Below are 23,793 nucleotides of genomic sequence, written 5' to 3'. Positions count from 1 at the left end.
TTCGGGATTCTTGAAGCACGACCCACCAATGTACAGAGAAAATACGAGTGACATACAACTTCGCTTGATCCTGAGTGAAATGCACGAGATGCAGGAAAACGAGTATCAATTTCATGACAAAGAATCAAAAAAACAACGACGACGACGCTTCCTATTTTGCAAACAACTTCAAAAAAGAAAAACTTTGACTTGAGCCTCGTGTACTCGTTTGGGCGTCGGTCGTCGAAATATAATCGTGAGCTATGTGCCGATCAATTAGAGAGACCACTCAGGATGCATTAGGCTAGAGGAGCTGGAGGATGATGGAAAGGATGGATTTCCGTGTCTTACCCCACCCTTTGCGTTCGCCGGATCCAAGCGACGACGAACTTTTGTTTGGAAATCATTTGTCGACGGAATATCGCTGCAGAATTCTTCCCCGGATTATTTTTCCAGGGATTCATGGCTGTCGGTACGTTTCATGGCTCGACTCTCAGCTTCCTGAATATCGTATGTCGGATCGAATGAAAATTCCTGTCTGAATATTTTACGTATTTCAGTTAAATCGAAATCGATTCCTCCTTCACCCTGAGGAAAAATCCCGCACATTTTTTGACAGAATTAATATCCTACAGCACCCTTTGGACCTGAGTACGCGAAAGTTGCCGAAAAGGAAGGCGTCAGGAACGTGAGCCACGATGGCAGAGTCGGGAATGAAACGGTTCCGCAGACACTTTCTTCGATCGAACAATCGTAAATTCCGGTCTCTCGGAAAGAACTACGCCCTGAGGGTCACCGGGTCCGCTTAAAGGGGGGAGGAGGGGGGGATACAACTATGAAGGTCTAACATCATATCTATTTTTAGTTGTTGTTTTTTTTTTTTTTTTTTTTTTTTTTTTTTAGAGAAAATAAAAACACTTGGAGCAATTTTATTTTTAGTTATTCACAGTTGCAAGAACATCTTAGAATTTTTTCAATGAAAATAGGTATGACTTTAGACCGTCCAAGCTACCTAGCCTTAAATCTAACGATTTATTTGATTCGCGGTGAGAGTTGAAGCAACGCAGATGTGTCACATGACCAGTCTGATCATCGTGCATCTGCCATGTCGAGGTTTTAACGTTGAAGGATGGAAACGAAGACAAAGTCCTTTGTAACTGCGCGTTTTCTTCACGTTTACTTTTTGTAATCTTTGTGCAAACACAAAAACTTTAGAAACACAACGGAATTTCCGATATCCGCAAACCAGCTTTTTCTCTTCTCGCCACCTTCGATTCCTGCAGAAGTATTGATTACAAAAGTTTGAATTTAGCATGCAGCAAAGCAGAGCGCAGAAAGAGAGTTGAAATCACTCCGAGGTACCTACAGAATGATTTTTCTTTACACCTGCTTCAGAGTTCAGGCCTTTTCGTATTTACTCTCGTATTTCAAATGCATAGAGAACCGGATTACATCTCCCTTATATATGTAGGTGATAAAACCTGTACAGAAATTGGATTGAATATTTCGTTTCGCAGTTTGTGTGACGACGGATTTCGGTAGGTATGAGGTACGCAACCTCTTATCTTCTCCGCCAACTTACCACCCATCATATTTTTCGACACAAAATAAGAATAGACTCTTAACTCGGTTTTACCTCCCACAGCTAATTTTCATACGCATCGAAGCGAAATGACGATTCGGAATTCGGAATTAAATTCGCGCCCTATCGAACGACGGCACAGCGTAACGATATTTGAATCGCAAATTTTCATCAAAGTCAAACACAGCGAGCGACAAAAGAGAAGCATCGAAAAGAATTTCATATTGATTCTAAATCCATTCGTTTCAGTGAATTTCGTCACGTAGCAGCTTCGAGAGCTATTCACCGCGATATAATTTTCGTTTCACGTAGAATTTTCATTAAAAACGGGGCTTTAAATTACTTCGTTCGTTATTTCGAAAAAATGTTACTTAGTTTGAAGCGTAAATCGAACGTTGAGCACTTTTGTGTATACTCGTATAAGGTACGCAACGAACATTGACCATCGGAGTTTCACACTGAATCGCGAGTACGTACATAGGTCTGGTAACATCAGCATACCTGTTGCAAGATCACGGCCGGGTGACCAAAATAGTAAGGAAATTTGCCAAAATTAAGCCCTGCGCCGTGATAAAGGAGAGTGACGATCTCTACTCTGTCGGTAGAGAATTAGAGACGGTCTAATTTCCCCGAAGTGATTTAGCGAGAACGTACGTGCAGCCCTGCGATGAACCTCCTCTCCTTTTTCTTCCTCTTTTTGCTCCCCCCTTCGTCGCAGAGCAGCGAATAGTTGCGTGGCAATTAAATCTTTTTCCATTTTTCTTAGACAGTAATTAAGTCCATCGGGTCAACGACACTTTATTCTTTGTTTCCTACCGTTCCCTTCTATATCAAGATTCACGGTGAATACCCATAGAAAGGCATAAATGCATGCCACACGTTTACCATTAATATGTAAATAATTCGCTCACAACGTTTTGAACTCGATAAGAACGTATATAGTAATAGTGCGAAACTCGTCTCTTGTACTTGGGTAAGAATGTATGTACAGTTGGGGCGGCGATTCTGAGACGACTAAGTTTTTGGACAAGTCGGTTACGTTGGCGATGCAGATGTCCAAAAAATTAGTCGTCCCAGAATCACTGTACCCGTGTGTACTTGTCTGCAATGCAACTTATTGTTTCGCAAACCTTGTAAGCAGCAGCAACACACGTAGTTCAAACATAAGCGAACAATGGTACTATAATTTCAGCCGTTTCCGGCACAGGGTTTCATACATGAGACATCTTTTTTGAGTCGGTTATTCAACATTTATATTCAATTTTTGAGATATCGCTGACATTTTTTTTGCACAATTAGACTTCTCAGATGACAATGTTGATGTTTTAAGAGGTATCATGACGACTCCGCGAATATAGTGAGCGCTATAAATAAACAAAGTGTTGAAAATGCCTGTTTTTAATGAGAATAAATTTAATTGTGGGAAGGTTGTGGGGGCTCGAAAGGTAGAACTCGATAATCATGGGTCTTTGGGGTTGCTAAAAACGACCTTGACGTTAAAATTTCAAAACTTCAAAACAGCGGATCCAATATAGCGGACTCAAAATGTAAAATTTGATCCGATTCGCTTATATTAGATACGCCATTTTGAATTTTGAACATTTCTCAGATCTTACCAGTTTTGAAATCAGTGACTTCGAGAATCCTTATATTCGCAGTTTCAAGGAACTTCACTGCAAGGAAAAATGAATTCTTCGAAGAATTTTGACTTTCGAAAACGTCAAATTTCTGTTACTTCAATGAACGAATGCAAACGGTCGGCTATCGGACTGAGCGGGCAGTCCGAAATCGATCAACCAACCGGCAACGCGATCCATAACTTCAAAACGCGATAGGCGACTGATTGTGAGTTGAACAAACGAGTATTGATCGTCTAGCTGCTCGCATTGATCATCTTTTTTATTCGAACCTTGCTGTATCATCACCGAGCAGAGTTAGCTTGTGGAATAGCTTGGTTGTTGCTAACCCTGGTGCAAGACATTTCGTGCGATTACACCGGTCATCTCGAACATTAGAGTCCGGGTTCCAGATGTCGAGTTTTGATTTCCTCTGCATAACTAATAAATGAAAAAATAGTTCTATTAGATAAAGTTTGTTTTCGTAGAAACCGGAACGATATGTTGGATTTTAAGAAAAATTATGTATTTTCTCAAACATTTATTTTAAATAACAATTAAACCAACTTCAAGTTTGCATTTAAATCACATTTGCTCAAAAATAATAATCAACATTAAACTACAAATGTAAAAGAATTGGTAAACAAAGTTTAAAATTGAATATTTTTCGTACGTCTCCCAACCCCAAACATGATCTTCCACCGTCATCTCTCTATACCGCCCCTGACAACGTTGATATCGATCAAGTTCATCACATCTTGGTGAAAACGTTCTCCTTTTTCTTCCGGACAAGCGGCGGTTTTAACTATCAACGAAAAGCTTCAAGACTTATTTGTCAACGTAACCAAAAGACAAAAACAAGCTTCATAAGTGATAAATAAAGGTTTCGGTTATCATTTGATGCATAGAATAAAAATTTATTTATCCCAATAGAAACTCAATAAAAAAAAAAAGCATTTCTTTTTTTTTGTTAACCTGTGTTACCAGCCGAACACTCGTAGCGATATGAATTTGATTAGGTGTACACACGGTAAATCATATTATACGTAAGCATGTACCGCGGTACACCATCCGAGAGTATACGTTACAACGAGACATGTAGAAGAATGGCATAATTAATTGCACGGTTACCCATGCAAGACGGTCGTCGGGTAGGCAGGTATAATAAGCAGCACGTGCGCACGCAAGGGAGACAATGCCCTGCGGTGAAAATAAGGCTCGATTCAGAAACACTGTGTGCGGGAGAAACGACGCGTGGAAATATCGTCCAAGAGTCAGTCGGCTCGGGGCCTCTTTCGACCGGCTTGGCACTCCACGCATCCGCAGAAGACCCCGATGACGGACGCGAGAAAGCTTTGTCACGATTCGTGACGAGCTCTGCAACATCCACTCTAACGGCTCTGAGATTTGAGCGGAAGGATGTTAAGAATCATCTTATCTCGTGATTCTTACACTGACAGAGTATTTTGCAACCATTTTGCCGATGACCGCCATGCTTGATGCCCAATTCGCAAATCACGACGTTTCGCATGCGTGTACCTGATACGCCTTAAACCCTGGAACACATTTCAGGGGTCATAAACGACCCCGGTCTGATCTTCGAACTGCGCTCGTAAACTAAAAATTTACATTACCCGGTGATGACCATGGCTATAATTAATTTTCACTATCTGGCAGTGAGTCTGAGCCAACGGTAGCATCAGTTGCTTGCCGGCCGTTCCGCAGAATGATTGGAAAAAAAACAGCTGTGGTCGCTAATAACCCCACTGACGGCGGGCTTCAAGCTGAACATGATCGAACAAACATGCATCCGACAATTGTGCGCGCGGGAAGTTTTCAGCCTGTTCACAAATGAAAAAAACGCAAACCGTAAAATCTTAGTTGATCTCCTTCGCGAGATATTCAATTTTCAATGATTTTTCAATTATTTTTCAATATCAATCACTTTCTGCGTAACTCAGGATCAACGGTGAGGATGTTGTGCTGATATGGTCCCGTTTTCATACTTTCCAAGTTCTTGTTTTACATATTTTTTATTTTTATCTATACCGAACGGCACATTGTTGCCTTTGCGCTGCTACAGTCGAATGAGTTATACGATTCCTTCCTGAATTTATCATCACTAATTATATGCTATATGTCAAATATCAGAACTTGACAATATACGCAAACCTCTTACAAACACTCTTTTTGTTAAATTTTTATTGACTCTTTTCGTACTGCGTATTCTTCTTATTTTCAAATACCCAAATAAATTTGGAAATCGGTTCATTACAAAAAAAGATATGAGATTTTGTTCGAAAAATGGTGTTTTTACCGTTTTTTAGCACTTTTTGGTAGTTGATTAAATTTTTCACAAACGAAACTTAAATAAAATTATACTTTCTCTCCACCACTCGTTTAAAAAACCGAAAAGATTTATGTACTAACGAGTCTCATTATCGGTTTTAAAACGATTTTACGAACAAAAAGGTGTGGGGTCGCTATCGACCCCACTCATGAGTTAAAAGGTAGATAAAGTGATACATGTGTTTTAGGGTTGAATCCTGGACGGTAACAACCCTGTCACTTCCGGCATGGAGCTTGATTTTGTAATTCGGGCAAAACGAGTCTACGAAGATAACTTTCAACCGCGTGATGTTGGCAATCCTATGACATCGTGGCTAGTGTCGAGATATCCTCTTCGATATTGCCATCTCAGTAAATGGAAACCGACCCGGCGCGAAAAGCATGGCGAACGTTTTGTACCGATAGATGGATCCTGCAGGCACATGTAATGCAACGTCAGTAAAAACGCGGTTGGCTTTTGTACGCGCGTGCAAAGTCTGCAATGGCGACACTGGGAATGTTGGTGAGGATGGAATTGGCGCCACGCGAGATGTGCCAACGTTAAATGGGGTTTACAGCGACACATCTATCGATCCCGGAACGCGGCTATCGGATTTCGTTGCTAGGCAATGTCTCGATAATATCGGCGTTTACCGAGCCTTCATCATCCGTTTTCAAGGCTTCTGACGCTGTACGCTTTTCCAAATCCCCTTTGGCGCGCCAAATCCATACTGTTTTTGACATTTAGGCTGGGACCGAATCGGTTTAGGAAATCTCAACGCCGATATTGAGAACAGGGCGCTAGAAAATGCATTCATGGATCCCGCTGCTGGAAAACCAGAGAATCCGGGATCCGGTCGACTGCACTCGATTTTTAATATTCAACATTCTACGAGAACTCTTTTTGCTTCTCGATCAACAAAATGAATCAAATCTTTCTTCGAAGTCCTACGCTCGGAATATGTAGCGAAAAACCAATCACGCTTAGCGAGTAAAACTGCAGAAGATCTGCTTCTCTGTAATGTTCTACGACGACATGTGTTATTGGACTCAACTTCTCCCAATTGTTCTGCAGGCTTGCATAAAACCATGAAACTCAGGGTGAAAGGACTTGATGCAATTCAAGAGGAATTCGATCAAATTCTCATAACAACGGATCATCATTTTCACAGGCGTTATTTAGCCAATGCAATGGAACACTCTTCACGAACCTTCAAAGCATGCCATTGGTTCCGAATAAAGGAACTTACTGAAACGATACTCTTCATCTCTTTCCATCTAAATCAAAGTCTCGTCTTCCTTCAATACTCCACGGATCTGCAGAGCTTGCCTGACTGATCCGTTTATTGGGAATATCTTGTCCCGCACATACTAATTGCGCCCCACCAGCTTCCAAATCCAGTCCCGCTCCGCTCCTCACGATTCGAGGACTTCTTACGCGTCTGGCTATAAAGGGAACCATCTGTCACATGCTATTTGACCGCATCGAAACCCGGCCCTTTCTCTGCATCCGATGCTCCCGACCAGCGACTGATTTCGTCTCTTCTGCAGGCGAATGTACGTGCTTGTAAGTCTGTCTGCATACTTGTGCGCTTCGTGCATATACGTGTTTTACAAATTAGTCTCATACAGGGCGACCAGTTTCAAACTATCAACCATGGGGCACTCGATTTTTTTGGTCAACTGATTCCCATTTTAAGGGTGAATTTGAAGGATTCAAGATACAGGATCAGTGTTGTGGATGTTCCAAAAGTTTTTACATTATTATTGAAATGGCCCACTCTGAATTCTCAGCAAATATATAATACAACAACACTACGGAAGAATTTTTGGTTAATCTATACTATTTTCGCACATAAATCCTTTGATTATGTTTGTCTTTTTTTTTTACCGGGGTAGTATTTCAAGAAAGAAAGACCACGCCCAATATTTTTCGTGTACACCGCATAAATATGAAGCTATATAAGCTGTACGCCTCAAGATTCTTTTTCGTGTACAACTTTTCTTTTTCCCAGTGGGTATATTAATATTTCAAATGACCGATTTTCACGTTCATGATACGCGCATTCGAGAGAAGTCAAATTTTTCGTTCTGAAAATCGGCCGAGGGTTTTAAACCCCGGAGGGTGAATAAGCAGGCGGAACTGAAACAAGGGTTATGTACCTGCTTCTCGTTTCGGCTGATTAGAGGAATCTAAATAATTCACCGTAAAAAAAACATGTTTTGGAAGAAAAACAAATTCCACAAAGTAATATGGCTGGTAACGAGGTCCGTACATTGTAATCTCATGCACTCTTAAAAAAAATTTAACTATACATAATGTCCCAGCAGATCCACTTTGTGTTTGAGTTATTTGTTAAATCTCTGTTAGTAAATAAGAAACAAGTTATTGTAATTATATTAAAAACTGGTTAAATCAAGCAAAAAATTTTAGTGGAACTGCTGGAACATTCTTCGCCTAATCGTGTATCGCTGCATCGATTCCGAGAGTAAAACTTTCGTTTATGTTCGACTTGTGAGTACTTCGAGGAGCGTAGTTATTTCACGGACACCTCGTGTATCATGGACATACCGACATCATTGGGGTAAGGAAAATACCTCCGACTTCTGCGATGTATGCAGACCTGTGCAGGTAGTCGTCGTCGTCGTCGTCGCGTCGCGTCGCTGCAAGAATGTTGCAGTACGCAACTGATCGCCAAAAGAGTGAGAAGTAAAAAGCGCAATATATCACGAGAACCGCAGAACGAGGTGTAGGCAGGTATTCTGTCCGAGCCCCTGTACGTACATACAAAGCGTGTGCGTGCAGGTATACGAGGGGGTCCCCCGAGCTTTTTCGAGCGCAGATGTCTCTCGCGTATACCTGGAGGTAATACGTATACATACCCCCGAAGTACAAGTACGACTAAATGTTTAATGACGGTATTCATGTCCAATCATGGGCCGTTTTTCTGCCAAATTGCTCTCCGCGATTATCTTCTCCCCCGCGCGGATGCTGATCCAGGACTACTCGAGGCACAAGGTATCCGTAATCCTGACGCGGATACCCGATGTGACAATAAGCTGCGTTTTGAAGCTTCGTGAAGGGGAGAAAAAATAACTCTCCCCTTTTCGCTACGTTATTACGGAATTGTAAAGTAATGAGACTGGAGTTATTAACGTCAGGAGAAAAAAAATCATTATTGGGCAATTTTAGGATGACTTTCGGTAATTTTGTTATTAATGGATTTACTAAATTTCGGAAAGTCATAAAGGTGCGTATTATCAATTGTTCGTAACGTTACTAACGTTCATCCTCGTGTCGACCAACGTTCTCTGTCCCTCTCTGCCTTTGTTCGTTGCGTAATAATATTATGCTTCTTCAAAAGATGGGTTTGCAATATTAAGATTTATTCAGAAGAGTCGGTAATTCGTGAAAGGACAGAATTAATTAACTAGAGGTTTCAAAATCAGGGGTAATGATTATGCGTAATGCATTGCCGCGCATTCTAACACGCACTTGCCAGAAGTATCCCGACTGAATCTGAAATTAGCCCCCAGCCATTCGAACTGCACTTTGAGAGGTGAAAATTAACTCGGCGAATAAAGTAAATCGAATAAGAAATCAGAAAGGTGAAGAAGGCACAAGGCAAAGGAGACATTCAAATACAATTAAGAGTTAGGTGAAAATATCTCTGTACACGTGAGACTTCTCAAAGCTTTTAAGCGCCGTCTCTACGCTCATTTGTTCAATCACCCACATACCGAACACTTGGAGCAATTTTAGTTTGAGAGTTTTATTATTTATAGTTTCAAGAACATTTTTACCTTTTTTCGTTGAAATTAATATCAAAATGGCGGCATGGGAAACACAAGTAGCGAACGACCGTGTTTTCAATCCGGTGGCGCGGATCCCGCGGTCAATTTTTATCCGATCGACTCGAAAATTCGACATAGTCTGTAAAACTTGTCTATCAATTCGAGCTCTTGGCTAGATTTTTCAATTTCATTGCGATAAAATTTCGTCACGGTAATATTTGTTAGGTTCTAATTGGTTTATGATGCATGCGATACTAATTCTGTCAAACTTTTCTACTCTACGGCACCGTCGTGTTAATTTGTTCGTTTTCGTATTATTTTTCCTACATATTTTTATTTTATTTTATTTTTTTTTTTTCCCAAAGGCTTGGCATATAAAAGCTAATCAATCACTGAATCTACCACGATTGTGTAAGGCTAAATTAAACGGAGTATCCAGCCGTATTATACGTCGCGTTGTTATAAACACACAGTAGATGTCTATCTATCAGGGTTTGCGGTGCGGGACTCTTTCTCAGCAGTAGGCAGAAGTTAATTGGTATGCGTCGCCGGTTTGTACTCGTGCCGTATTTCCATGAGTATAACACGCGTATAAACTTGTAGGCAATTGCCCATACGAGACTTTTTTGGACAAAGTCCCGTACTCTGGCTAATTAGCTAAGTTATCACCAGGCAATTACGCGCGTCGACAGACGCCGCTTAAGCAGCCATCAATATAACAAATTTCACTGCAGACATCCATGGACGATATTACCAATTAGAGAGCTAACGAGGCTCTCAAAGTATTAAAGTGTATGAAAGATGCGTTGCTAATTCAACTCTCGGTTGAATGAAACTGGATATTCCATGATGTAGGCAGAAGGGACGAAAAATGGAGAAAGAAAAACGAACTGTGTGTAAGTAATATACGCGCGAAAACGTGTAGGTTCGAAAAGCAATATGCCAAGCAATGTGCACGAACTCCAATATCGGATGAAAGTACCCGTGGTTACGTATGTATTATGCATGTATGAAAAACCTGAAATGAATCGTTGGAAATTTCTGCACGGGACTAGAAAAATCATTAATTATTCACCGTATCTGCAGCACCGTGGAATTTACAGCACAGTCAAGCTGATAGTGTGATACTGGAAGTTTCCGCTGAATCTAGAACGAAATCGTTGAAGAAATATTGAGAAATCCTCACGGGGCAAGAAGGCGTAAATATCATACGTTACATTGCGAACAAGGGTGTAATATAATGCTTCGTTAAAAATCGAGTGACCCAGTTCCGATTGCTTCTTCGATAAGTCTACGTAATATTATATATACTAACAATATTAACTTCAGAGAATTATTAATCCTCTGATCCCTGCAGTGGTAAGTATTCTTTCCATTTATTTTATATCCATTTTTTGTATATTTAGAGAACTTTTCAACCTATTTCTTTGCGGTTTTTTGCTATTTCCGATGGTATATTAATAGGTTTTCAATATTCGAGAGTAATTATTGCGATACGATGTAAATTATTATTGTTAGAAACAAATTGGTTGAAGGAAATCGTGAAAATTGAAGCCATGATCCATTTCCGAGAAAGTTACCCCTCTACACGTACACATGTTTTACGTAAAATATACGTCTTTTGGAGTCACCGACTACAAATCTGTGATCGGCTTTTAAGAATTCAAGATGGCGGATCCAATATGGCGGATGAAAATTTTAAATTTGGTCGAATCCGGAGAAGAAACTCAGTCCAAGAGTTTTTGGGGTTGTGCGTTACGAATCTGAAATCAGATTTTGAAAATTCGATATGGCGAATTCAATCAGCGATCCCGAAACCCCTGCATAGAGTTTTTCGACCATATTCGATAAAATTTCAAATTTTCGCCCACCACATTGAATCTACCATCTTGAACTTTCATAATCTGATTTCAGATTCGTAATCAGCGACCCCAAAAAACACTGCATAGAGTTTTTCGACCAGATTAGATCAAATTTGAAATTTTCGACTGCCATATTGGATCCGCCATCTTGAATTTCTTGAATCTGATTACAGACCCGTAATCAGTGATCCCAAAAACCACCGAATACTATCTTGCTATAAAAGTTGACTCGGTAAAATAATGTGTGACTCAAATGGTAAAGTTTTCCGAGCACCGCGAACTCACTTGAGATGCTATATACACAACTGTTGCTGAAGCCGCGGATACGCGCATATAATAACTATCTGAAGATATTTGCCCTGCAAGGTCAAATGCACATGGTGCAAGTGCAACTGCAGGTGCGGATCGAATTACCTGCGGGAAAATCACTGCAGCAGTGCAGTTTATATTACGTCCTGCATCCGTGCAGAAAAAAGACCCTGGAAATTCACGAAACACACTTAATTGCAGCGTGAGCGAACGTGTATTTTATTCCTGGCACTAACGTTAGCGAACTGAAATTACAAATACACCTATATTTACAGTAAATTACAGCCGCACCTTCCGGTTGCGCAATGTGAACCGTGACAATCGACACGCCACGATGACTCAAGATTCAACTTCGATTGCCTCGTCAAATAAACAAAAAACAAGCTTCGACTATCGTCGTCCGGAAAATTGCTTCGCACATGCGACGGAATTTTCTGTTCTACGCCATTTTAGAGCAGGGGATGCCTTAAGGAGTAACACCGCTGTAAAAGCAAAAGTAACAGCACTTTTTTGATCACTTGTTTTTGGATGGAAGAAAAGGTAATAACATAATAATATTTAAGGAATTCGTTAGGCATGTATTTAGGTAAAATACAGAAAATTATTATCCGCAAATATTCATATCTTCCTCAAATATTATTATCTTGTTAAGTTAATAATTGTTTGGGTTTTTACAGTGGTGTTACCCCTTAACGACGAAGTGGATTATGCCTTAGCTGTTCCGAAACATAGATGCGAGTTTTCTAGGCGGGCGTTGATGATCATCGGCGATGCGATACGTGATACCGTTTGCATAACTTTTTATGAGTAAAAAAACTGCTAATTTGAAGGTCAAATATATTCTCGAGAACAAGCTCCTAATTATTATCCTCGTGCCCTGAAGAGAATACGCGATAGAGTTGAGAAGAAAATTATAACGCGACCTGCGGGCCTGGGCTGAATACTAATTATTTGCTTAAGATCGTGTTCCTGTTCCCGTGGGAAAACTGCTCACTAAAATTTACGAAAAGAACTCGAACCCCTGAACTTTCGGCTCTTTTCTTTCTCGATAAACTTTTCCAGCAACCGAGAATATAGTCGGGAGCACTCTGGAATTGAGCAGTGCTCACGGCAGTAGTGAAATATTAATTTATACTTCTCGACGCAAGGCAGGTACCTAGATTAGGAGCATCCTTGATTGCGGAACATGAGAAAGGGTATACAGCTTGCGGAAAATGGATCGAGCAGGGCTCGTTCACGTCTGATTACAGAAAATAATTAATCTTGTCTTGTTTGATCTTCTCGTTTGCTTTTAATTCAATTATCCTTCTCGAATTTTTTCGTTCTCCCGGATTCGGTGAGATAAATATTACCGAAATGATTGAAAAACGTCAATGTTCATACCGCAGGAATGTTTCACGTACAATACGATAAGTTGGGACTGTTAGATTCGTTGAATATGCATCAGTGTCCAAGGTGCGGAGGCTGTTAGAGGAGGTAATCAAAAATTTCTGTTCCACCGCAGCATTCCAAACAAACCAGATCTCAAATGAAAAAGCTACGTAGTTTTACGGACCTGAACGATTCCAACAGCAAAAAAAATGCGAGATGGAACTAACGTCCAACGTAACACAGACGCCTAGACTTTTCGTGGATCACACGGTTTTTACGATCGAAAGTCCGACCGTAGAAACAACAGTGTCAGTTCGCTCCCCACCACGCCGGCAATCGTCGCATTGAAGTAAGTAACGTTGCCGCAAATATTCATGCTGAGAAAAAACCGTTATTTCACGATTTTGGAAACGTTTGACATTCAGTAATACGTAATAGAACAAAACATGATCATATTTTGCAATCTTAGTTCCTTCAAAATCATTGTCGAAGTAAGAAGATAGCGATGTTTTTTCCAATCATAACGTTACTAACCACAACCTCGTTGGCAATCGTGGTCAAGAGGTAAGTGTTGGAATAACAGTAGACGAGAATAAAATTTCCACGCTAACTATTCTTAAGTGCCACATTTCTCATTGGTTCCCTAATCAGTGTCATTCCTGAGACCAGTATCGTGATGTACAAAACTTTCCATGCGTATACCGATCATCTCTTTATTACTTCCCAGCAACCCTTAAGTAAGGAAAATTATTCCCATAGCCTGAGAGAAATGCGTTAAGAATTCTTGACAGCTGATTAAAATTTGGCGAGGTGTTGCCTGCCGAAGTCATATTACCTTGCGTGGGTTCGTACCGATGGATATTTCACGAAGGATATCAACCGACATATTTCGGCAACGAGATAGCTCTCTGACAGCTGAAAAACTGATTATACATCAAAGCCGCGTAATTTCTGCAACAACATTTCTACGGCATTCGTTGATCGTGAGCTCTGGGATGAGCCCGACTACTTCAAGGACAGGGTACGGCTAGGTTGAAGTGGAACAACAACAAACCCACCCCGTTTCGAACGGAGCTAGGGGTGAAACACGGTGGAGTTAACGTGGCCGACATCTCGCGGCAAAGCGCCGGTACGCAACGGCGAAAGTTAAAAGATGTCTACCCACCTGTCCGGGGATGATGATACTGGCGATAGGATAGGATGCGCTGATTTTTCAGTGACAAGAGTCGCCGGTGACCCGTCAACCGCAACCTCCCGCCTTGCGCACTGACTGCTACCGATGATCTTGTCGAACCACCACGGCCAACGGACTCACACTAATGCACCCAGTTTCGCAGCACGAGCCGATACGAGCCGACCTCCCCACGCGGAACGAACCAACTACCGACCGTGTCCGCCGTTCCCTCTGTCGAAACTCCCTGCTTCGTACGAGATCCCGCCAAGCCAGAACTGCCCGAACCAACGGAAACGTCGAGGAGGGAGGGACGCCGAGTGGAGGAAGACCGGAGAGAAGGGCTCCGTGATTTTCCAACGATTCTGCGCATCCGACGAGTCGACGAGGATCTCGAGTCTGACAGGAAAGCGTCGGACGCCTGGCGCCTGCCGGGTTCGGCTTCCGAAGAAACGAGCTAAGCTGCTTGTTTACACTTATTGCTCGGGTCGCGACCCATTTCCGGCGTCGAGTTGACCCGGATCACTCGCCTCGCGTCTTCTTCACACTCCTGCCGGGAAGTCGTTGCCGCTGAATGGCTTGGCCGCTCGTTGTCAGCGATAGTTACACCGGACGCATCGCTAAATTCGACCCACATCTCACGGATAGTGAATGTACCGCATGTGAATCGGTTGATTTCGGAGTCCTTCCTATAGGCTGCGTGTTCGATGCGAGTCGAATCGTTGAAAGGTGTGAGCTGGTATGCCTTGAACTAGTCATTGTCGTAGGTTCGAGTTTAATGCGGCACGTGTTATCGATTGTAATGAGGATTTCGCTGGGTTTTAAACGGCTGATGAAAGTGAGTGGTCGTCGAGTGGGGGTTGATATATTGGACCATCCGGGTCAATCACCGACAAAAGATCCTTCCTCTTACCATCGAGCAGTTCAAGTCGCTTAGTACTACGGGCTGACCAAAGAGGCGCTAATGGACGGGCTCTGCCAGTTACGAAATCACGTTCTCTACCTTACCACGATAATTTTTTCACACATCGTCGCGAAGAAATTACCGTCATAAGTTATACCCCAGACACAATAACTGCGGTACTCATCTAATGGGATGTTCTCGCAATGCCGAAAATTTTTACCTTGGGGGAAGGAAAAACATTACGAGATATTATCACTGCTATGAATTTTATCGTCAAGCCAACACCAAGATACAAGTTCTTGGACTAGAAATCTTGTGGAAATCATTCTATAGAATTATGTTTTTTACTATGGGGGCGTAATGCCAACAGTTCGTGAACTCCTCGAATGGGTTCCTCTTCGCACTGCATGGCCAAGTTTCTGTACAGAACTATGCCACTTGTTTACAGTGACACAGGACTAACTTTGAGTAAAATCAATTGTTCACCCATACCGAGGAATCCTATATTTAATTACAGGGGAGAGCGAAGTCGGCCGAATATTTCTTGATTGGATTTTGTACTACCTAACATACATTTAACATTAAACTTTTACTTAAACAGTCGCCTGGTTAATTCTTGGAATACCGTGGGGCTGAAGTTGGTAATGTTATTGTAATGATTTGTATTTCGCAAAACCCGTTATTTCGTAATTATAGGAATCTTTTAGATGCAGCTTATTATAATGACACAAAAGTAATTGGTATATTCAAAACTCTTCAAAGTCACTAAAAAAACAAAACACTTCGAAGTCACTACAAAATTGCATAATAGTGAATTTTCCCCCCATTGTTTTGTCACGCTAACGTTACTAAATTCACCCTCATCGAATACTACGGCTCGGCTCTATGCTTTGTAGAGTTACGTTCAAACCACAGCTTATAAGCTGGGTTGAACATATAGGTACCCATTTTCCAAAATCCCCTTAGATAAGAAACCAACTGAATTAACAACAAATTGCAAAACTTTCTAGCCTTGCCGCTTCATACCCATCTTAGTAAGCTTTAAGCAATTGTCAGAAGAGTGAGAAACTACTGCACAACAGACGTGGTTTAAAGTGCAATATATTAGCGGATGTATGAAGAGAGAGAGAGTAGTAAAATCAGACTAAAAATTGACTTATTAAGAAAAGCGCATAAATATTGCAGGAATAAGGTGACCTCTTTGGCATCGTTGACGTTTTTATTAAAAGGAAAAATTACGCGATTCACTTTCGCTGAAGCCGCGCCGAGAACGTTGACTTATATTTAATTCACGTTTATATATTAGTAATGCATGCTGCATCGCGTTTCCCACACTCTTTCGTACGTGAAGCATCTGAACTTGGAACACAAAATTAGAAACAGAGACAAACAGGAGAAAGCATAATTACGCGGTACTTTTGTTGATGAAACTGAAAATGGAACGTATCGCTCTACCAGGTGGAAAAAGGTGAGGTTTGACTGTCAAACAGCGCTGCAGAGCTTCCAGCAAGATCTTCAATCATAATTTTCCTGAACGAGAGGAGGGGAGCTGAGGACCCTGAGAGGCACAAGGGCTTGTATTCGGAAAGCAGATATGGTTATGAAAGCCCTGTCAATAACCAAACCCTGTTCGAAAAAGCACAGTCAATCATCGATCCAATCCATATATATTGGAGGCTAGAGGAGAATTCGTTCGTACCCCCATCCCTCGAATATTACCGAATATTACCCGATATTGCCGCCCGAGGGGTAGACGTTTATTAAAATAATGATATACCCCCAGGGTTATGAGCGATATCAAATCTCGTTCCTTATCCGCCCAGTTAGTAGAAACGCCGATCAGCAACACACTCCATTTATCGATGGACTTCTGTGAAGATCAAATGTTTTGCAAGGAATTTCAATAAAAAATAATGATTCGAGCAACACTCAGTAATGGAAGTCAACTTTATTCATCTCCAAACCGCATCCCTTCCAGCTACTTATTGTTAGTCAAATTCGGAGGCTTCGTTAGCATGGGCTTCGTTGCCATCCGGCTTCATGAACGTTAAGTACAAAAAATAATTCGCAGCACTCAAAGTCGACCTAATGGTATGTCTGACCCAAGAGACGCAATGGTCTTTCTAACCGTTGATCCATAACGTGGGTTCCAGAGATCGATCAGAATTCATACTGCGTCTGGAACAAGGTCCAATTACCATGGCCGGACCAGCAACCAAACAATTATATCAAACTTGATGGAAATGTTTCCAGCCCAGAACTCATCTCGTCGATTTCAGACAGTGTCGCAGACAAGTACTAAGATCCAAGTGGCGGACTTACAATTAGACAACCAAAGCCTGGGTGGTTTATATGTTCTTGTCAACCAGGCTACCACACAAGGTTTTGGGCGTTGCTAGGTGACTCCTGTCGTGACGGAAACCGTAGGGTGTCTCTAACTTCGAGTTTCCGAAAGAAGCGTTTCTTTTAACGAGTCATCTCTATTGTAATTCGGAGAAAAATATTAGCTTGTTTTTAAGATTGCTGAGGTGATTCAAAGCTTGCACTATACTGTACAGTATTGGGAATCGTACTCACTCTCAACAATCCATAGCCAAGAATACATCCGATGCAGTGTCCTGGTATGAAAATACCCATTGTGGAAATAGTCGTTTTGCCAAATACCACAGCAGCTATCGTCACTGATGGATTAACATGACGACCACTGATGTGCTCATAGAACTGCAAACATCGAAACGACACCGTCCGATTTTTCTCGCCAAATTATCCAAAACGTGACAATTCTGCATTTTATACATTCCATTGCAGTGAACAAGTAAGAAGAAAGGCATAAATGGTGGGAAAAAATCGAAAACTCCAAACTGTAAGAGCAACGACGATGGAAAAACTGAAGATAATGGAAACTTGCATACGGAGGGTGTGCTTGACAGCGCGCCAAATCAGCTTCAGGAGTTTCGAGGATTTCGCCAGTGAACATCATAGCACTCTCGAGTAATGATCCATTCAATTGCGTTAAACGCTTAAGATTCACATGACAGTACCAGGGTTAAAGTATGGGTAACAATAATTATAATCTTACTCAATGCTACAGGTGGGTACCTACGTAGTTTTCGTGGAACACGTAATTTTTGTGGAACAGGAAATGATCTGCGGTTGTCAGCAACACTGATACTATAAATACAGCAGACATAGATGCAGAAAAAAAGCAATCATCAAAACAGCGCTTCCACGATTTACAGAGCGCAGATTCGATCTAAAATCGGAAAGTAGTCAACTCGTCATATTGCTGAAGAGGGATTCAAAATCACTATTATACTGGTATGCATGAATTATTCTTTCAATTATATTTTCGTATCACATATTCGGACATTGTTTTTTATTTGTTTCCTAACCTTGACAAAATCTTAATATTAAAATCACGTATCTCGTTCTAGAACCTTTCTAGGTTCCCGAGTCGAAATTTTATAACCCTGTTAAGAGGCTTCTTAACACTCTATTGCTTCACAACTCGGATTTGACTCGAATTTGTATCTCATTAACGTTTTTCAGATCCTCACAGCTCACTACGACACTTCAATAGAACCTCGAATCTGCGGAACTCAAGAAAATAAAACTCAAGCATTAGTTTTAGAGATCTAAACCAGGAATATTGCAACTGCGACTTACGAGGATCGAATAAGAACCAATTTGGATCTCACTAAAGCCCCTGACATGGACACCAGGCCTTACGATTAGCACAATTTTAAGGTTCATTGAAATATTTTTTACTCGGAATTTTCCGTAAATTTTCTTGAGGTCCTAATGAGGTCTAAAATTTCGTCTCGGGTTATCTGTTAACCGTGCAATATTATACTTATGCCAATTCTACATTAAAGTATAAAATTTCCCAATGAGCATAGGCTTAGATTAAATATATATAATATAATGTAAGTGTCTCGATATCTTGTAGAAGAACTTCGAATTGCATTACTGGGTATGATTCGAATCAAACGCAAGTGCTGAGCGAGTGAATAGAGTGTCAGGAACTAGGACCAAACAGCGGGTGAAAAATTTCACCCACCGATTATCGAATGCCATCGTCAGTCAACTCCTGCTCTCATTGTCAAACACTCCTTCTACTTATCACGACATATTTCAAAATCGTACCTTTCGTTTCACACTTTCGGGAATAAGACACCGTTTGTTGCAGTACATACTAATCATATTAATAGTATCACTAATGTCGATTTATTATAATAATAATCACCTATACAGTCATCACATTATGAAATTCATGCACCGTCGTCGAGAATATCTAGTACCAGAACGTTCATCCAATACCCCTAAATTTTTTTTTCAACTCTAAAGAAATGTTCAAAATTATAATAATAATCGTTGTTTTAACGATAGTTGTAGCATTGGTATTTAATATTGACAATGGTATAATAATAACACCAACACCAACAGTATTATTGATAGTAATTATCATAACAGTTATAATATCTTTCTACGCTACGCAATTCTAATCACTGTTGCACCAGTAAGTAATAATAACATTACAGTAATTAACAGTTCCTGGACGTGATAATGGTATAATAATATTAATAACATAGGTATAGCGATACATGAAGTACGTATAGTGGTTTGAATTTTTAGTTTGTCAATAATAAAATTACATACAGTGGGGCACGTATGTGCTTGGTCTACATAAGATTACTGGGATGATGGAAAAAAAAGAAAGATATTACGTAATCCCTTTCACTTTTACAACCAATAACCATTGATTTCTCGAATCAACTTTTGAAAAGAATTTACAATTGAGAAGCATTGGAGCGACACGATTCACACGATACTGGTTACCTTGTTTAACACCCAGCTGTACTAATATATGTCAGTACATTTGTTTTAAATAAAATATATATGTATCTGATACGTGTAAATTTAGATATGTACAGCTTTGGTTACTTTATTTACAGAATGGTTAGAAAAAAAAGACTAATTGTAAAAGAAAACTAATAACGCAGTTACAGACAAAACACACGTTGATCCAGCATAATAGTAAGCTTGATACTTGTGGTTAATTTATACATTAAATACAACTAATTATTGCCGTCGACTTATTCCTCGTCTCACTTCATCAACATAAAGCAATGAATTTTAATTTCGAATCCAATTTACACTTTACAATTTATAGATACAGAGCATTCGCATTATCAATTTAATATATCATCGACCGATTGTCGAGCTATTTGTGAACGACACGGTTGATTTGCAGAACAATCATAAAGCGACTTTTCATCGTTCTGAATTGTACATTATACGAACAAGCGATATTTTCATTTTTGTCAAAAATATGTACATACGTTCCATATTTGTAATTAGTCTGATCCACGAATGCTTACGGCATACGTATCACACTGATAGCATTGGTATTGATTTCAACGCTTCGAAGTCACCAGCATATACTCCGATAACCTTGTCCTCCTCTTTATCTTCCTCCTTCACCATCTTTCTTCTTGCATTCCCGCATTCGAAAACTCTTAATATGAATGCAGAACAGCGACGTTTCGTAAGATTACCAGACGAGTACAATCAATACGAAGGGTCTAATCTTCGTATCGCGATCCGTCAGAAACTGTACGGCCGTCTGGGTTCAGTTAACCTGAAAAAACCAAAGAATATACCACACGTGTTAATACCCCGGGGCACGCCTCATTTATTCATTATTCATCCAAGTTCACCAGTATCGAAGAAAACCAGAACGTTTCACATTTCAGCATTATATACAAGTAATTTCAACACACCTCCTGTTTTTCAGTTGCAACGGAGTTAAGCGCTGCAGCCTCTGGTATGTCTTTATCGGCTGGTTTCCGTGGCCAGAACAGAGTCTTGTAGGCCAGGGTGGCCAAAATGGACCCAGCCATTGGTCCCAGCCAGTATACCCAGTGAGAGCTCCACGCGTTGTTCCAAAGAGCAGGACCGAACGTTCGTGCTGGGTTCATGCTGCACCCGGTGTAAGGTCCACCCGACAGCGACAACGTGGTGACAGTCAATCCAAACTTGATTGGAGTGGAGTCGCTGTTCCTCGCGTTGCGGGGATCCCAAGAGGCGCAGCAGAGAAGGATCAGGACTCCGGTGGTCACTGTCTCCACTATAAGGCCCTGGATCACCGATATTTTCGTGTGGATCAAGGTCACGCAAAACGAACTTGCACTTGTATCATCACCGTTGTGCAGAAGTTCAGTAGGGGTTATAGCCTGTAAAGTGACAACGTTCATTATTAGGAAAGAAACCATCAGACCACGTCATCTGAAGCATGTTCGATCATCGTGATCATGGAGAGGAGACTATAAATAAAGAGCAAAAACTCAAATGGATGAATTGACAAAACTTGTCACAGTAATCGTACGCGTTAGGTTTATTTTTAGTACCACCAGGGTCGTTGGTAATCCTTTTGCACCGAAGTCTCATCGGTTGCGGGGATGACCGAAATCGACTAATCGATGATCTTGCAATGTGATTTGTAGAAATTTTTCACTGCCACCTTATTTTGAGGTAGCTATTTGTTTACATGAAGATCCGTCTCCTTACGTAGTCTTCATGATTGTCTTGAACAAGAGAACGATGCAAACTATCCACTTGGCGCATGTCTTGGGATCAAGGAAATATGGAATTCGGAACATCTTATTTATGAGGATCTCTACTAACCTTCAGCATTCCGTATCCGACTACAGCACCCGATAATTGTGCTAGTATGTAGACCGCAGCTGCAGGAAGAGATTTGTGGCCCAGTATGACTGCGCTCACCGTCACCGCAGGATTAATGTGGGCGACGCTGATGTGTCCGATGATCTGCCAAATGAAAAAAAAAAATCATGAAGCTTATAGAGTATCCTGAAATTTGGAGGACTTGTTCATTACTAAAGGAACTCTTGAAGGCGATGACCGAATGAGCGGTGACAGTTCGCTGAACGCGATAAAAAGTTACACTTAACGTTTAATATACGGTGTCAACATTTTATAGTGCCACCATTAGCCCGGTTCTTCGAATCAATTAACTTATATTCATCAGGACGCCATGCGTGTTTCATTCGAGAACCTTGATATCACCAATGGTGTAACACTGACGCGGAAACGTGGTTAATCCAAGTTCACGCTCAAGAATCAACGTTGAGAATCGGTGACTCGATGATTTATCTAACAGTTAGCGCGAATGCACAGTTGCAGAGTTCATCCCGCGGTATAAGCTTTATCTTCACAAGTCAAACACAGGTTCTCATTCTGTGCTGTCCATTCATCTTTCGAAAATCATGAAACGGAGTGCGGTTATCTTCTATTGAACATTCCTAAGCCATGCATAATTTCTATCCAATAGCTCTGTCCCAAATAGCATTGATTCTCTGTTATCTATTGTTATAAAATTTCTAGTCTACAGTTACTTCTGTACAATGCTGCGACTTAGATTGAACACATGGAACAACACGTCAGCGATCTGTTTCTATAAACAACGGTATTACTGACTACGTTAATTGCGTAAACAAATCGCGATAGCTTTTCATGATTTTATTAACATCTGTTCGTAAGCGTGCCTTATTAACGAGATTATCTTGACTCGGTTGTTACGCGAGTGCGTGCGTGAGATAACCCTGTGAACTTGCAAAGTCTGAACCCCGTTAAGGATCGCTTCATATTTCATGAAGGTAGTTCAAGAACAAAAGCTTGTTGAGAAATGCAACGATGCAACTTCGCTATCAAGGAAATTAAACAATGATCAAATGATTAATTGAAATCCAGCTACTAGTTACAAGCTTTCGATATTTTGATTGAAACCAACCGTAACGATGAACTATGAATAGTTTCAGCGATTTCCCCGATTAACTTATCATACGACGGCACGTAAGCATTTTAAGCAATAAATGAAAGTGAATCGTGCAGAAATATTGCAAAATAAGTATACGCACACGTACAATTCTCATATTCAAGTATAAATAAGTGACCCGGATGATCTCACAATAATCCAGTTGGATATTCACTCAACTATTTCTTTCGTCCTTCGATTCTTATTATTTTTTGTTTGTTTATTTCTCTCTTCTACTATTTATTTTGAGAATTATTTTTATGTACCGCGTTAACGCTACGGCGTTAAAGAAATAGTCATGATAATAATATTAGTTTCTTTTCTTCGAAGCACAGCCAAGTTTTCCTGTTGTTCGTAGACATTCTACGCGAACATAATATATAAGATGTAGCAAAATTGAAATTCCGAGTATTCAAAGAACCACGCAAAATTACCTCTAACTGTCTTTAGTTCTCGACTGTTTTCTTCAGACAGATACTTCGGACGATGATGACAAAATGATACCATCATCGGAAACTAACAGTGAAGTGGTAATTGCAATGTTTAACGAATCATTCAATTCTTCTACTTTTAAGCAACAAGCAAAACAAGGACGACTTCCTGTTCCGACACTTCGATCAAAGTTGTCACTCTGGTAGCATACAATGACGATTACATAACAATTTCCATACCTGGATGACACACGTGACAGCAAATCCAAATGTCAGGGCAGTTTGAAGGGCGTTAGGAATATCCGTCAAGGAACCAACGCAGCCCATGCAACCAACGAAAATGAGGATTGCCGTTCCCAAGAACTCAGCCAGCCCCGCGACCAGAGTTTGCGACCATGATGCCTCATCCTTCAGCAACTGCTTGATCCCTGAGAACAACATTGACAAATACATGCGATTAGCAAAGCTATTCCACTGGTTGAGCAAGATTTATGTACTTCTGTGATTAGTAGGTTCCGTTTTATTCGCGTGCAAGCCAATCGTTACGAGTTAAACTCGGACTAGATAAAAAAAATTTCCTACAAAAAGTTGGCTTGATTGTCCCATTG

At 40.7% G+C, this 23,793-nt stretch overlaps 2 protein-coding genes and 1 long non-coding RNA gene across 10 annotated transcripts in view; 1 reads left to right on the top strand and 2 right to left on the bottom strand.

Annotated features, from left to right (window-relative positions):
* LOC124302595 (alpha-mannosidase 2) overlaps positions 1 to 14,255 on the bottom strand; it is a 79,698-nt gene extending 65,443 nt beyond the window's left edge. Inside the window, exon 1 of the mRNA XM_046758907.1 lies at positions 14,008 to 14,255. The gene's annotated coding sequence lies outside the window, so the exon portion shown is untranslated. The remainder of the gene's footprint in view (positions 1 to 14,007) is intronic.
* A 2,003-nt stretch (positions 14,256 to 16,258) lies between these two features.
* LOC124302601 (uncharacterized) lies at positions 16,259 to 19,874 on the top strand. The gene is made up of 2 exons (XR_006907740.1): positions 16,259 to 17,908; positions 18,009 to 19,874. It is a non-coding gene; the product is annotated as an uncharacterized LOC124302601 (long non-coding RNA).
* The window catches only part of LOC124302599 (aquaporin AQPcic-like), a 37,943-nt gene continuing 33,271 nt past the window's right edge, over positions 19,122 to 23,793 (bottom strand). For all 8 annotated transcript variants that reach the window (XM_046758919.1, XM_046758916.1, XM_046758915.1 and 5 more), the window contains 4 exons: positions 23,426 to 23,613; positions 21,605 to 21,748; positions 20,701 to 21,153; positions 19,122 to 20,558 (listed from right to left, as the gene is read on the bottom strand). In XM_046758919.1, the coding sequence (XP_046614875.1) occupies positions 20,550 to 20,558; positions 20,701 to 21,153; positions 21,605 to 21,748; positions 23,426 to 23,613 (794 nt within the window). In that variant the 3' untranslated portion in view covers positions 19,122 to 20,549. The remainder of the gene's footprint in view (positions 20,559 to 20,700; positions 21,154 to 21,604; positions 21,749 to 23,425; positions 23,614 to 23,793) is intronic.

Source organism: Neodiprion virginianus, chromosome 4 (genome assembly GCF_021901495.1).
Source record: "Neodiprion virginianus isolate iyNeoVirg1 chromosome 4, iyNeoVirg1.1, whole genome shotgun sequence".
NCBI classification, from domain to species: Eukaryota; Metazoa; Arthropoda; class Insecta; order Hymenoptera; family Diprionidae; genus Neodiprion; species Neodiprion virginianus.
This window is presented reverse-complemented; position numbering and strand designations above follow the sequence as displayed.